This window comes from Primulina tabacum, chromosome 14 (genome assembly GCF_025594145.1).
Source record: "Primulina tabacum isolate GXHZ01 chromosome 14, ASM2559414v2, whole genome shotgun sequence".
NCBI classification, from domain to species: domain Eukaryota; kingdom Viridiplantae; phylum Streptophyta; class Magnoliopsida; order Lamiales; family Gesneriaceae; genus Primulina; species Primulina tabacum.
In genome coordinates, this window is record NC_134563.1 from 32,946,293 (window position 1) to 32,962,600 (window position 16,308).

The 16,308-nt window shown below is 35.8% G+C and overlaps 1 protein-coding gene across 5 annotated transcripts; it reads right to left on the reverse strand.

The window, feature by feature from the left end:
• Window positions 1–1,948: 1,948 nt before the first annotated feature.
• LOC142524473 (uncharacterized) lies at window positions 1,949–6,321 on the reverse strand. Of its 5 annotated transcripts, XM_075628481.1 has the most exons (9): window positions 6,130–6,316; window positions 4,587–5,729; window positions 4,374–4,464; window positions 4,119–4,276; window positions 3,814–3,865; window positions 3,579–3,658; window positions 3,396–3,489; window positions 2,927–3,322; window positions 1,949–2,839 (listed from the first exon to the last, which is right to left on the reverse strand). In XM_075628481.1, exons 2-9 carry the CDS (start codon window positions 5,625–5,627, stop codon window positions 2,784–2,786), a joined length of 1,968 nt encoding a protein of 655 aa, XP_075484596.1. In that variant the 5' UTR covers window positions 5,628–5,729; window positions 6,130–6,316; the 3' UTR covers window positions 1,949–2,783. The 5 variants fall into 5 exon arrangements, with proteins under 5 accessions (XP_075484596.1, XP_075484595.1, XP_075484597.1 ...); XM_075628480.1 differs by having other exon boundaries at window positions 1,949–3,322; window positions 6,188–6,321; XM_075628482.1 differs by lacking the exon at window positions 4,119–4,276 and adding an exon at window positions 4,043–4,118 and having other exon boundaries at window positions 1,949–3,322; window positions 3,579–3,644; window positions 6,130–6,315.
• Window positions 6,322–16,308: the final 9,987 nt, after the last annotated feature.

Consider the following 16,308-nt stretch of genomic DNA (forward strand, 5'->3'; position numbering starts at 1 on the left):
ATGCACACTATGGCATTCAGTACTTATTCCTAGCGTTGGTTACGTAACTCGCATTTTATTTATTTTAAATCGATGAAACTTTTAATTTTAGAGAAGCGATGTATGATGAATGTAAGGACTTCTCGTTCAGCTATACGTCTATATGTTGTCGATTACGTCTCTTGTGAGATGGTCTCACGGATCTTTAATCGTGAAACGATGTAACTCTGTCCATATTTACAATAAAAAATAATATTTTTAATAAGTGACCCAAATAAAAATAATAAAGTGTCGTATAATACATGCTTGATTATGTTCGAATAAAGTATCATATAATTGTGCTTATTGGGCTGAAGTCCCTGAGATCCACTTAGGCTGTTCAATTGCTGGTTCATTTCGGCTTTCCAATTTTTTAATCTGAAATCAAACCACTTAATTTCAGTTTGTTTCCGTTTTTTTTCATTACGGTCTGAGAAATAGAGTAGGTATCTCATGAGACGATCTCAAAGATTTTATTTGGAGACAAGTCAACCTTATCGATATTCACAATAAAAAGTAATACTTTTAGTATAAAAACTAATACTTTTAGTATAAAAACTAATACTCTTTCATAAATGACTCAAATAAGATATCTGTCTCACAAATGTGACCCGTGAGACCGTCTCACACAAGTTTTTGCATAAAAAATAAATTTATTTAATCCACAATCAAACATATCAAGCTTGTGATTTATCTCACAAAACATCCATTTTCGATCGAGTTCACCTCATCTCGTGAACGTTTCGAGTAGACATCTTCAAACATACCACCAAAAATGAGAAAAAACCAAAAACATCATAACTCATAGAACTAACTAAAAAGATAAATTATCACATGATAAACACTCGAAATAAGAAAAAGAAAACATGAGTTTGAATAGCTTATGATGAAAATAACAAATAACCTTGAGACGAGGGGATTGGAGGCGTGAAAAGATTTAAAAAAATAAAGGAAAAAAACACAAATAAAAATTATTTTTTTGACTATTTTATTAATTATCTATACTATATCTATACTTCTATACTATATTATTAAGCAAGAGACCTTTAGAGTAACTAACTTTTGGTGTCATAGTCTGTTTTAATAATTATATATATTAATAAAGTGTTAAAAATTTATGCAAGTCACATGTAGTTTAGCGGATAAAGCTAAATCATAAAAAAATATCAAAATTACAGTGTAGCTACTCACTATTTCATACAAATATATTTTGATCTTCATTTAAATATAAACAAAATAAATCATAAAAAATATCGTACAAGCACGCAACGCATGCGTCGGTGCACTAGTTATATATAAAACGTTTGGTTCGTTTACAATTTTCTAATTTTGAAAAACGAACCATGAAATTGAAATTGTCAAAAACGAAAACCAAAACTGATCAAAAAATCATTTAAACTAAACATACAACGCAAATTTACAATCAAGCCAATTTTTTTGAATTTAACCAGAACGCCTCTATATCTCTAATAGATGTGCATAGTTGAATCCATTTGGTAAGAATCTAAAATTTATGTTGTTGGCTTTCTATTTAGAAACGAAAACAAAATTATTTCTCATCATTTATCCAAAGATTAAAACTGCTTCTGTTTTCTTTAATAAAAATTATACTTATATAAGTTCTTTAAAAAAAACTACTGCTGTATCCAAATTTGTCTTTGAAGCCGGCTTTTTGTAAATTCGGCGCTCAAGATTCACCATCATAGAAAATTCAAATTACTTGTCCGGCAATCAGTTCGTTATTTTTCCAGTTTGCAGCATTCTGTTTCTTTTAAACTCGGCCTTTCACTTTCCAAATCAGAACCACCCAAAAAAATGTCCGGAGGAGGACAGACTACACAACACAGGCTTATTTTGAGGGAGGGGGCTGAAAACTATACACCAAGAATCGATTAAACCATTTACATGCATAACATATACATGTCACTAGTGACCAAAAACGTTCTGATTAAGCTAATCAAATCTGAACTCGCGGCCGAGCCAATGATCAGCCACTAACAAGTCACGCAGACCGGAGAATGGTCACCTGGGAGCAACTTAGGCCAGGATAAAAAAAATGTTGCGGACAAATATCTCAATGATTCAGACCAATCAAATAAACCATAAAAGATTGCATTCCCCACTCGTTCGTTCAAAACCAAACCCGCCACCAGCTTTGCCCTGCCGAGTCCCCACGTCTCATATTTTGAATAAATAGCCAAGGTCCCACCACCATTTCCACACATATACATATCCTTTCTGCGCCAGAACCAAATGCAAATATCACAATAAACAAATGAAAGATCGCCTCAGCTATTTCTGATTGGCTTTTTGTGTTTTTGACTCTTCCTACCTGTCGTCGCCCATTCAAACTTCCATTGACGTGTGCAGAAGAATATGAATACCCCACTCCCACTGTATGGCAATAAATAGGATTGGTATACTCAATGCTTTCAATAATGCCAAAACTAACTCTATGTGACAGTTAGAGGCAACCATCGTGGTCGACCAGCAAGGCAGTTCATTCTCTCCCAAAAGATCTTTCGGTTGAAACAAGATACCAAATTATCTGTGGCGATTTTTGTGCAGATCCCGATTGTCGCCCCATGAGACGACCAACTTCCTCTAGCATGCAATGCATTAATAGTGGAGATATGGTTTAAGTCTTCCCCTTAAGGCTGTTATCACCCTACACGAGTGAGGCGAAGGGATGTCGTTCTCTCGATCACTGAGAGCTTTAGTTTCATCTAGTGCCATCAGTTCTAAATCAACATGAGACCTTGTGTTTAACAGGGAACTGGTAACCCGTAATTACGAAAAGATCTGATTTTTCCATCCCAACCTGCAGTAACAAGGACTAGACCCCATGCATGAGAACTGGATGAAGTACTCTGGCAACAAGCCTTGAGAAGTTTGTACTGAGACTTACACATTGAAGACGTCATATCGCGGGGATAAGACACTGGTAGCTTTTCCTCGGGCCAAGTCGTGGATCCCTTTGGGTTGGAATCTAGGAAAAATTCTTGGTCTCCAGAAGAGAAATAAGCAGATAAAGAAAAGGGTAATGAATTTCTAGAAATCTCATATTTTCTTGATTTTAACTCATTTTCTGAGTTCCCTATTTTCAAGCCAGGCCAGGGTATGACAATTGAGGCATCCGAGGAGAAACACTCAAATGATCCTATGGATTTTGGTTGTGACAAAGAATTTGAAACGGGATCAGTGTAGTTCCACATATAAACATTTGAATCCTTAGAAGCCGAGACAATGTGTTTCCCATCTGATGTAAATGAAGCAGAAATCTGGTTCCCACCATTTCGAATACCTTGTTACAGAGAAACTGAGTTCATTTTTGAGACATGGAGTAAAGAAGAACCTATAGAGGAATCAAAATGCACCTTTGTACTTCCTGATCACATCCATACCATCAAGTACTCTAACCTGTGAATTTGCACAAGTTACCAGCACTTTGCTCGGGTCGTGTGGTAAAAACTGTATCCACAGAACAACAAAATTAGAAAGAATGACTCGAAAATTTCTCAAAAATGGGTAAATATTCTACTGAATGCATCAACGATAACCTGGAAGCCGGTTACCCTTTTGCAGGGTGACTTTTTCTTTCTGGCTAAGCACATCTGACTTTCAAACTGCAAGCGATTATCTGATATATTTAACACAAATTCAAAAAAAAATGGTGATTCTGTGACACCATATCACCCTTCTTCCCGTGGGAATACAAATAAAAAACAAGAAAAGAGAGGATTGAAACTGGAATTGCAAAAAAGGGAAACATTTCATGAATTCATTTTAAAGCACCTGATATGTTGAAAAACTGACAGGTTCCTGTAACGAAGCCAATAACACCACCCTGCATAAGAATTAAAGAAATGCTTAGTTGATGTACTCTACGATTACAAACTGCAAAGTAGCACTAATATATACCAAGAGCAGAATGACAAACAGGGTCAGTTGCCTACCTCCCTTCTAAAATTTTCCATGTGTTTCATTTCACGTTATTATATAAAAGAGAAAAATATATTTGCACCCTCTATTCTGCTGGTTTGGATCTGGTGCTGTGTACAGTAGAGGATCCAAACTCCCTATTCTACCAAGGAACAGACCTGTCCATCAGGGCGATAAGAAATGGCGGTTATTATCTCCTTCGTTTCAGTCCAATCAACAACTTGACAGCCATTTATTATCCAAATCCGAACTTTTCCATCGATTGAACCACTAATGAAGTAATCATCGTTCAAAGGGTTAAACTGAATGCAAGTCACTGCATAGTATTCAATTTGATTTTTGCAAAAGATATCAGTTCAAATCTAAATTCAAGTTTTTGTGATTCCCCAAACGAAGTATTTATCAGCACGTACCGTAATTATTATGCGAGAAGACTTTGAGGCAATGATCGACTCCTACTCGCCATAACCGAACAGTTTTGTCAATTGATGCAGAGAGGAGACACTGCAAGCAAAAAAAAAGACATTAATTGAATGCAACTAGTATAAAATATATCAATTTTTTTTTTAAAAAAAAACTACTATCAAATATATCACAATAAATTTGCACAATTTAAGTATATATACATCATTCTTTGACCAAGAAAGATCCAAGATCTCCCCTTCGTGTCCTTGGAACAAATGCAAGGGCTTCTCAAGAATTCGAAAAACCTTAGGAGGAAAGACGATACAAGCTGAATCCTGTGTTCTCCTCAAACACTTGGATTCATGAATATTATATTTTTGCAAAGGTCCCAATTCAGATTCATTGTTAACCACGAAGTATACACATGACGGGTCTGCATCTGGAATATCAATTAAATCTGATTTATCATCTTCCACGACTAGCCAGACTCGCACAAACTTGTCTTCTCCTGCACTGGCCAGGAACTTTCCATTGTGACTAAATTTCATAGCTAGTATCGGACCCTCATGGGCTGGTATGTCTTGTCCTGTGAAAAGAGCTGAGAGTTTCTTCGTCCTCCTTCGAGAATATCGAACCTTCACCCTCCGAATCTTAGTTTCTTCGACTCGGCTATCATCATTCGATCGCATATTATCATCGTTCACAGCACTACACGTCATACAAGAAATGGACCACAATCTATTCAATAACCTATCTTTCAACTTATCCGTCCCATTAACAACCAGCTCTTTCTCCACCAACTGCTGAAGGGACAGAGACGATTGCGACTCGTTTTTCCCATTTTCCACAAATCCAGTTACATTACATGCGCTATCACTACCATTGTCACTTCTAGCATCAAATAAATCCACCTTCATAGACGAGTCCAAATCATTGTGAGAACACATTGAAGCAGAAGAATGGCAAGAAGAAAGCCGGTTTTCGGTGCTCGGTTGTGTCTGCTGGACAGCTCCACTATTCTCCATGATTCTAACAGTATCTTCTTTAAAGAAATCGTCTCCTTCTAATCCATCTGAGCTCAATCCCATCCATCTAATGAATTTCCTACGGCGTTCCGTCACACTCTGAGGACTATTAACCCACACATCATATTCCCAATTCTTAAAACTATGGCAATCATCAAGAAAACCAGATGCCAACGAAACGTTCTCCATGGCGTCAAAAAATTGCGATTCTTCCGCATGACGGCTCAAGTAGTCCATATTTCCTTGAGTTCAAAACCCATTAATCAACTAAAATCCAACTAAAGAATCAAGCTTTCGTTCCTAGGAACTCAGCGTGCTTCCACCTTTCCAAGACCAAACCTTGAATAGCAAAGAAAGCACAATAAATGCCGAGAAAACAACTGAGTTCGGGAAAAAAAAAAAATCAACTATCAGCACTATTATCAGTGTTTAAGGAAATAAAAATTCCAATCCTGAATGAATATATATAAAAACAAATTTTTCTGATAAAAGAAATGTATCCAAAATGGATCGCAATCCTCGCCCATTGAACTGGTCTACCACATGAGTACCCAGTTACCTTCCCACTATAAAAAAAAAATGGTTTTTTTTCTTACCCATAAACCCACATTTTCCTGATTAAAAATCCAAACAAAAACCCATATAAATCCATCAAGTCAAAAAAATTCAAGCTGAGAATTGATCCCATTTTAATAAAACTGACATAAAAGAAATATTCTAGGCAAAAAGCCAAATTGACCTTCATGTACGTATAAAAAAGAGGATTAAACAAATCTCCTATTGTAAGATTTTCTCACATGGGCGTGATCAGTTTTGTGCCATTATAGCACAGAGATCGAGGGATTGGCTTGGGGGCTCTATAAAGAAGAAGCTAAGAGAAGAGTGAAAACTTAAAAAATTGGAACACAAAGGAAATGGTCATAAATGGAAAGCAGATACCGATATAGCCATATTCTTGAAAATATCATGCTCTGTTATTCAGTCACGAGTCCATTATACATGTAGTGAAATCGGGTGACACAAAATCGTCATTTTACTCCAATCATTTCACCGTAATTATAACCAAATCAATCCATTTTATGACAATGTTATGTGGGATAAAACGCTTGATTTTGTGTCTCACGTATCATTCTTGGATACAAAAGTCGGATTTTTTTTCTCCCATTCTTATAAAGAATTCGGCATTTCATTACTAGATTTGTAATAAATTAAACACATTATAATTTTTAAACATACTGAAATCTTCCATGGGATTAACAGCGATGATAATAATAATTTTTATTATTGTTGTTGACATTATTATTATTAATGATGGTGAATGAAAGTGTACTTTAAGAAAGCGGCGTACAAAAACAATGATTTTGTTAGTTACTTGCATAAATTTGCTCGGTCACATGGGGTGTTCATTAGAATTAGTAGGATCGTTCACTTGTTCCAATTAATCAAAAGTTTTTCATATATTTATTCATTCCTATTATAATCTTAAACGACTTTATCAAAATTATTTTGCATAGTTGACTATTTGCGAACTTGATTTTTTATGTTGTCAAATTTTAATAATAATTTGTTGTTGTTTTTTTTCAACTGTAATCTTATTTCCGACATGACATTGATGTGAAACAAATGCGATGTTAATATGCGTGCACATACCATCATTTCTGATGAAAAATAATTAAAATTGTCAAAAATTGAAATGTACATGACTAAAATTGCAATTTCATAACACATCGCAAAAAACAAATATACCATATCAAAATTACAATTTTTCGTTTTTAAATTAAATGGTTATAGGAGTAATCTATTCTATTTTATTAAAATTGAGGACATGATAGTAACCACCTAGGGAAGACACCAATTTTTTCTTCCAACTTTACCCTTATATGATACTAATATTACACTTTTGTTTTTTGTTTTTTATTTCAACACAATTTTATTTTTTTTATTTCAACAATTCAAATATCAATTTAGTCCCTAAATAATTTGTCAAATTTCACTTTAATTGATCAATAATGATAAAAAAGATTGTACACACGCATCGCGTGTGCAGAGTAACTAGTATAGATAATTAAACAGCTGCTGATTAAAATTATTTATGTACAAATAATTATGATTAGTTTTGATACTCAAATTAATAAAACAAAATTAAAATTGCTTATGAATAGATAGATACGGGACCAATCATGATAATATATAAAATAAATAAATGACCAAAGTTACGATTTCCGTGCATGTTTAGAACAAAAAATACAATTTCGACAATACATATAAAAAGTCAAAAACAAATGAATGTCCAACGGTTTGAATTTTTTTATATAAAAAACAAAAACAACAAATTAGCTTAAGATAATAAATATTTACAAAAACTCACGTGGGTTATTTACGTGAGATGATTCAATTTTGTGAAACAAATTTTAAATTTGATCTGATTCATGAAAATATTATGTATATTAAGGCTTAGTTTGGTACACATGATATAATAAGTATGAGATAAATGTAATTTCTCTTGTATATGTTTTTAAAAAAATCTCAAATTGGAAATCCATAATTAGGGATGTAAATGAATCAAACTGTTTGCGAGCTATTCGAAGCTCGGCTCGATAAAATCTCGTTTGAGTTTTTTGTTAATCATATCAAGCCAAACTCAAACTCGATTTCAATCTCGGAAATTTAATCAAACCAAGCTCAAGTCTAAGGATATTCGGCTCGTGAGCTCGCAAACATGTTTGATAATTTGCTCGTGATCTCGAGCTCGAGCTCTGCTTGTAAAGGTGGCTCGTAAGCTCGAGCTCGATTCGTTTAGGTGGTTTGTAAGCCCGAATTTGGCTCATTTGTTGAGTTGACAAATAAAAATATTAGTACGAATTTGGCTCATTTGTTGAGTTGACAAATAAAAATATTAGTACTAATGTCAATTGGAGGAACTGAACACAAAACATAGTTGAAAAAAAGATGAATTTACACCACATAGCCACAATTATATTTGTTTTATCTTACTTGCATATCATTATGCTAAAATGTTTTTTAAAACATAATAAATTAACAGAAATACATCAACTTATTCTTTTTTCCCCAAAAAATGTACATCACCAACTCATATATATGTTGAGTAACTTTACAAATTAATATCCTAAAATATTATATTAAATTGAATATAATAAATTTATATTGATTAAAAAATAAAATTTATTTGGAACACAACGAATGAAGTATTAAATGAGTGAAATTATTGCAATGTTATTTATATGGTGATATCAATGTATGACGAATATTTGTTATCTGGATGCTGGATATATTATTTTGGGATGTTCAATAATATAATGAGTTTATGTTTTTTTAGTTGTTATTTTTGTCGTTTTTGTTATTTATGAATGAATTTATATTTTTATGTCCGATTTAAAATAAGTTCATGGATAGATTTAATTTTTAACAAGCTCAAACTCGAGCTCAATTTCATAATTTACGAGCTCGAAAACGAGCCGAGCTCAAGCCAGACTTGTTAAACATGATAAACGAGCTATTAATGTGTGGGGCCCTTAGCTCCTAATCGTTATTACAATGCACTTTGAATAGGGTTAACTAATTACAGCGGAAAATGAGTTTAAAATTTCCTTTACAATGAGCCCGAAATATTTCTTCTATAATTTAAATACTAAGATAGTATTTCATCTCATATCATAAACATGCCCACACGCACTCAAAACCAATTATATACAAACAACTCATATCCTCGGGATATGCCCCGATATATAAATACATATACATATATACTGGGAACAAAACATAAACCTCAACTCAAACTGTGACTCCCTCCAGAAGTACCCTCTCCGGTCTCCTGATAACCTGGAGTACCTGTCATTGTCCACACACAAAGATAACAACAGCCCCCCTTGGGGTGAGCAAAGCTCCGTATGGAACAACCAATCATATATACCACAGATATCTAAACAATGATATATGGTATGCAATGCATGCATGTCGTGGAGGTATCAGGTCAAATGCCCATCCGCTGAGCACATGTCAGAATCAAACGAATCGCTATCAAATCAATGCTCGAGCTGGCACACCGGCCTCAATAAGGGATACTCGTATGATAGCGTCGACAAAGCGCCATCAAATCCCAAATCTTATATCCAATAATCGGGGCCACAAATGTCTATGTCTTTAAGGGTCATGTAATACCAAACATAGCATTGTGTTCACAAACCCCAGAATCCAATCAAATCGTATCAGGGTATACAAGGATCATAGCTCAACGTGCATGTCATGTATCGATGTATGCATCAAACGATGTGTGTTAACAAAACATTTATTTTATACATCGATATTCCAATCTCAATGTCATGTATGCCACATAAACTCAACAAATAAGACATATAGACACATATTCTCAATCCAATCAGTCAATTCAATCCAACATATATCATATAACACAGATACATATCGTATGTTACCCGATCGCAACATACCTCAATTCTTCGTTTCCAGTTGATGTAGTCTGAAGATATTGATATAACACTTTATCTACATCAATAACATACTCATTCCAATCAATAACATAATCCAAAATCATTAATATGAGTTTCAAATATCATTTGAAACTTCAAAAATTCATATCAAATACAAATCAGATCATAATTCAATTCCGACTTCGATTATGAGTTTCTTGTCGGTTATTCTACTACATATATGAAATTAAACTTCAAATACATGCTATTCCGGCACTTTGATATTTAGAGCTGCTGGAACCAGAAGAAAATTACCTCAGTCAGAAGCCCTCGACGCGAAGATTACAAATATATAATTTGTTTCGCGTTTAGACAGCGTTTCAAAGTCGATTTGGACGGAAGAGGATCGAGTTTCTTTCTTTTCTCTCGAACTTTCGGTAAATAAAATGAAGAAAGAAAGAAGGAAAAAGTTACTCTTATCCTCATCTCTCTCGCGCTCGGGCGGTATAATTCTCGCGCCCGAGCGCGAGGCATTCTGCCCCGAGTAAAAATTGCACCGCGCTCGGGCGGTCATTTTCTACCGCCCGGGCGCCACACTTTCTGTACAATTATTTGATTTTTGTACTTATTGGCGTCCGGCTTCCTCACTCGAGCTCTTACAACGTCAATTCATATTTAATACTTATTTTCTCAATTTCATCGTCATAATATACATCAAACCGTCTCAGAAAATACGATATTTGATACCGTCTCACACAAGCTTTTGCCAAATTATTATCACGAGACATTGTGGATTTGAAATGACGTTCATTTTGGTTGTATTTCAAATCCATCATAATCCTCATCGCATCTAAATAAATTAAGAAAGAGATGAATTTGAGATCCACCTAATATAAATTCATCTTAAGTAATTTCTCTACTCAAAAGTCCTTGACTATTGCTTTAGGTTTGGAATGCTTGGCGCTCGGGTTCCCCATTCCGAAGTGGTATTATCATAATATTTTAATAGTATGTTCATTAGAAGATCAATACGGTACAAACCTAATTTCCGAGGCTGTATTTGAATGAATGAATTTGATGTTAAATATTTCAAATTAATAACAATAATTTTATTAATTTGTTTTGGCAAATCCACTTGATCATGAATTTCAAATAAAAATAGTTATTTTTCGAGTAATTGTGTTTGATTTCAAATTCATTCCAATAAGCAATCATTTTAAATCATCTGCTCAAATATTCTCTCCAATCCAAATCTTTCAATCCAAACGCAATCTTAGAGAAATGACATGAGTGATTTAATTTGGGATGATTGAGAATAATGATATACATACCTAAATATCAGTCACTTATTGTATGAGATTTTATGGAAAAACAAGATAATTTCGAAATTTTAAATAATCCTATTTAATTAAGTTTGAATAGATTTCTTATGAGACGGTCTCATGAATCTTTATTTGTCAGACGGGTCTGTTGACAGTGAGAACAAATATAGGAACTCGTGTTTTACAAAATGCGTTTTTACTTCTTTAGTGTAGTATAAATACCTGTACACATTGGACTCAAGATTTTCTCTCTGAGTTTCTGATATAAAATTTCTTCTTTCTGGAAGTTCGGCTATGGATGCTTCTTCTTTCCGCGAAATCCTAGCTCACTTTAACATGGTATCAGAGCCATCGATTGAGCTTCTGCCACTCCAATTTTGAACTTGTTGTATCGCGATTCAGTGCAGGAAAGTGGATCTGTACGTGAGCAACTTCAATTGAACTACTGGAGTTTTTTTTTTTTTTTAGCAGGTATGGCGGTTAATATTGGATTCAATGATCCACTCTACATTCATCCATCTGATACTCCTGGTATGTGTCTTGTTACTGATCATCTATCTGGAATTGACAATTACGGAGTATGGAGTCGAGCAATGCTCATTGCATTGCGTGCGAAGAACAAAACTGGTTTCATTGATGGAACGTGCAAAAGACCTCCCCTGGATCAGCCTACTTTTCATCAATGGGAGCGTTGCAATGCATTGGTGCTCTCATGGATTATGAATTCAGTCTCGAAGGAAATTTTTGGGGGAATTGTCTATGCACTTGATGCGTCTGTTGTTTGGACTGATCTCAAAGATCAATTTGATAAAGTCAATGGTTCGAGAATTTTTGCTCTTCACCGAGACATTGGAAGATTAACACAAGCTAACAACACGGTGTCGAGTTATTATTGTAAGTTGAAGCAATTATGGGACGAGTATTCATCGCTGGTTGTATTGCCTTCATGTGCATGTGATACGGCAAGGCAATATATTGCACATGATCAGCAGCAGAAACTTCTACAATTCTTAATGGGGCTCAATGACAGTTATGCCCAAATTCGAAGCCAAATATTGATGATGAGTCCTCTGCCCTCAGTTGGTCAAGCCTTTTCCATTATATCTCAAGAAGAGACACATAGATCACTTTCTGTTGTGGAAATACCATCAAGAGCATTCTTCTCTACACAAGGCAAGTTTGGTAATCAAAAAAAGGATGTATTAACTTGCGATTATTTTCATTCGAATGGCCACAAAAAGGAATTTTGTTACAAACTTATTGGTTATCCTCTGGGTCACAAGCTATACAAAGTCAACAACAACAAGAAGGGAGGACAAAATGGCAGATTTTACAAGGACAAGGATTATTCAAAGAAACCATATGCTAACTTGACAGATACCACACAAGTTGAGATTTCCACTCTGCCATGCACAGAGGATTTTAATGCAGCCACTCCTTCAGTCTTCACACCTGCTCAATATGCCGAGATCTTGAAAATGCTGGGAACGCATAAGACTCTTTCTGTGGCAGAACCAGTGGTGAATATGGCAGGTATACCTGATAACACAGATCTCTCATCGCATTGGATAATTGACAGTGGTGCAAATGAACATATGGTTGGGAATTTAAAAATGTTGCTAGGCTCTAGATCTGTAGCAAATTCCCCTAGGTCCGTGAGGCTGCCAAATGGTGCCAAGGCTAATGTCAATAGAATAGGGTCTGTGTTGTTCACTAATTCCATTACTCTTGACCATGTATTACACATGCCAGACTTCAGCTTTAACCTACTTTCAATCTCTAAATTCACCAAAGATCACAATTGTTTTGTCACATTTTATCCCCATGTTTGCCTATTTTAGGACCTCAAGACTGGGAGATTAATGGGGATTGGTAAAGAATTCAATGGACTTTATCATCTTGACACAAGATCCTTCTCAAGCTCTAGCTCTAATCTAGTACCTTCTATTCCACTTCATAATTATGTCTGTAATAGCATTGTTGATAATGTCAGCTCATTGGTTACTGCATCTGTTGATCATTCTGTTTGGCACAAACGTTTAGGACACATGTCCGTATCTAGAATGCAAATGCTGCCTTTTCTGCCGAATTCTGTATGTCTTCCTCACTGTTCTGTTTGTCCAATGTCTAAACAAACAAGAATTCATTTTCCTTCCAAAAGCTTATCTAAATCATCTTGTTGTTCTTCCTTAATTCATGTTGATATTTGGGGACCTTTTCATACCCCCACATATAATGGTGAGAGATATTTTCTCACCATCGTGGATGACTTTTCCAAAGCGACATGGGTTTACCTAATGCATTTTAAGATTGATGTGTTACAGATTCTGAAAAATTTCTTCCAAATGGTGCGTACTCAATTTTCTGTAATTGTGAAGATTATTAGAACTGATAATGCGAGTGATTTCTTTAAAAGCACTTGCACTTTGCTGTTTAACTCTTTAGGAATCATACATCAAAGTTCTTGTCCTTATACTCCACAACAAAATGGAGTGGTTGAACGCAAACATAGACACATACTAGACATAGCTAGAGCTCTCCGTTTTCAATCCTCATTGCCATTAAAATTCTGGGGAGATTGTGTCTTAACTTCATGTTATCTCATTAATCGTACCCCTAGTCCCTTAATCAAAAGCAAAACACCATATGAAATGTTGTTCCATAAATCTCCAACTTTTGATCATCTTCGTGTATTCGGGTGCTTGTGCTATGCCACCTCCCTAACCCTTAAGGACAAGTTCTCTGCTCGAGCAATTCCTTGTGTATTTTTGGGTTATTCCAGCACACAAAAAGGATATAGGGTCATGAGTTTGGGTGATAAAAGGTTTTCGGTGTCAAGAGATGTGGTTTTCTATGAAAATCTCTTTCCCTTTGCCACATCTGATCCGCTTTTACCCATTTTCCCTTCTCGTAATGCTGACAATTCTCCTTCATTTCAGTCAGATTTTGTTGAAGATATGGCTCATGATCCTTTGGAATTTGTCCATCCTCCAACCGAACCTCCTGTTGTTCATGAGGTCCCATTGGTTTCTCAGCCTCAGAAAAGATCTTCACTTGTTTCTGTGCCTCCTGTTTGGACCAAAGACTATTCTTGTCCTACATTGTCTCATAGCCACTTAGCTACTTCCAAATATCCCATCACCCGGTATCTAAATTATGCCAAGTTTTCTAGACCTTATCTGTCTTTCTTGGCCCGAATTTCTGTTGACAAAGAGCCTACATCTTATCAGGAGGCTGTCTTGGACCCTAGATGGAAGGCCGCTATGGATCTAGAATTGGTAGCATTGGAATCTAATCATACGTGGGATTTGGTACAACTGCCTACTGGCAAACGAACCATTGGTTGTCGATGGGTTTATAAGATTAAACGTCACCCCGATGGTACGGTCGATCGTTTTAAGGCTCGTCTTGTAGCAAAAGGCTATACACAACAAGAAGGGGTGGATTATCATGACACCTTTTCTCCTACCGCTAAGATTGTTACCATCAGATGTTTGATAAGTGTTGCGGCTGCGAAACATTGGCCTCTTTACCAAATGGATGTGACCAATGCTTTCGTCCAGGGTGACTTGGATGAAGAAGTGTTTATGCAGGTACTACCTGGACATTCTCTTCAAGGGGAGCAGCGTGTTTGTCGACTTCTTAAGTCTCTCTATGGCCTCAAACAGGCTTCACGCCAATGGAATGCTAAATTTGCTAATGTCATGCGATTGGCAGGCTTTGTCCAATCACCCCATGACCATTCTCTTTTTACTAAATGTGACGATCTGCATATCACTCTATTGTTAGTCTATGTGGATGACATTGTGATCACTGGCAGTAATGAGCAGGCTATTTCAGATCTCAAAGTGTTTTTACATTCTCATATTCATATTAAGGACCTTGGGTACTTGCGTTTTTTTCTTGGCATTGAAGTGGCACGGTCCAGGGAGGGGATTTATCTGAATCAACGGAAGTATGTGTTAGATTTATTAGCAGACTCTGGGTTGACAGGTGCTAAGCCATGTGATACACCTGTTGTGCAACATCAGAAGTTCACCAGTCATGCAATGGATGAGTTTATTCGGCAGAGTTCTGCTCATGATCTTGATGATAGCTTACTGACCGATTCTTCTGCTTATAAAAGATTGGTTGGGAGACTCATTTACCTTACTATCACAAGACCTGACATTTGTTATGCCGTGCAAGTTCTTAGTCAATTCATGCATGCGCCAAAGAAATCACATATGGATGCTGCTTTATGTGTGCTTCGCTACCTGAAATCTGCACCAGGTTTAGGCATCATGTTGTCAGCGACTAATAATTTCACGTTGCATGCTTACTGTGATTCTGATTGGGCAGCGTGTCCGATGACACGTCGATCAGTTACGGGTTATTGCATCAAGTTAGGAAACTCTTTGATCTCCTGGAAATCTAAAAAGCAAAGCACAGTGTCACGTTCGTCGGCAGAAGCGGAATATCGAGCAATGGCGAGCACTACATGTGAAATAACTTGGATCCTCGGGTTATTAACAGATATGGGAGTGACATTATGCACAACACCAACCTTGTATTGTGATAACCAGGCGGCTTTACACATTGCGGCTAATCCGTTATACCATGAGCGCACCAAACATATAGAAATCGATTGCCATTTGATTAGGGAGAAGATCAAGAATGGTGTAATCAAAACGGAACACGTTTCTACTACCGAGCAACTTGCTGATATCCTTACAAAGGGTTTGAACCGAGAGCAACATTCTTATTTGTTGTCCAAGATTGGTGTCTTGAACCTACACCAATCTTGAAGGGGAGTGTTGACAGTGAGAACAAATATAGGAACTCGTGTTTTACAAAATGCGTTTTTACTTCTTTAGTGTAGTATAAATACCTGTACACATTGGACTCAAGATTTTTTCTCTGAGTTTCTGATATAAAATTTCTTCTTTCTGGAAGTTCGGCTATGGATGCTTCTTCTTTCCGCGAAATCCTAGCTCACTTTAACAGGGTCAACCCTATCGATATTCACAATAAAAAATAATACTCTTAGCATAAAATGTAATATTTTTTTATGGATGACCCAAATAAAATATCAGTATCACAAAATAGCATCTGTGAGACCGTCTCACACAAGTTTTGCCATTAAGTTTATAGCTAAAACACCACAATCTG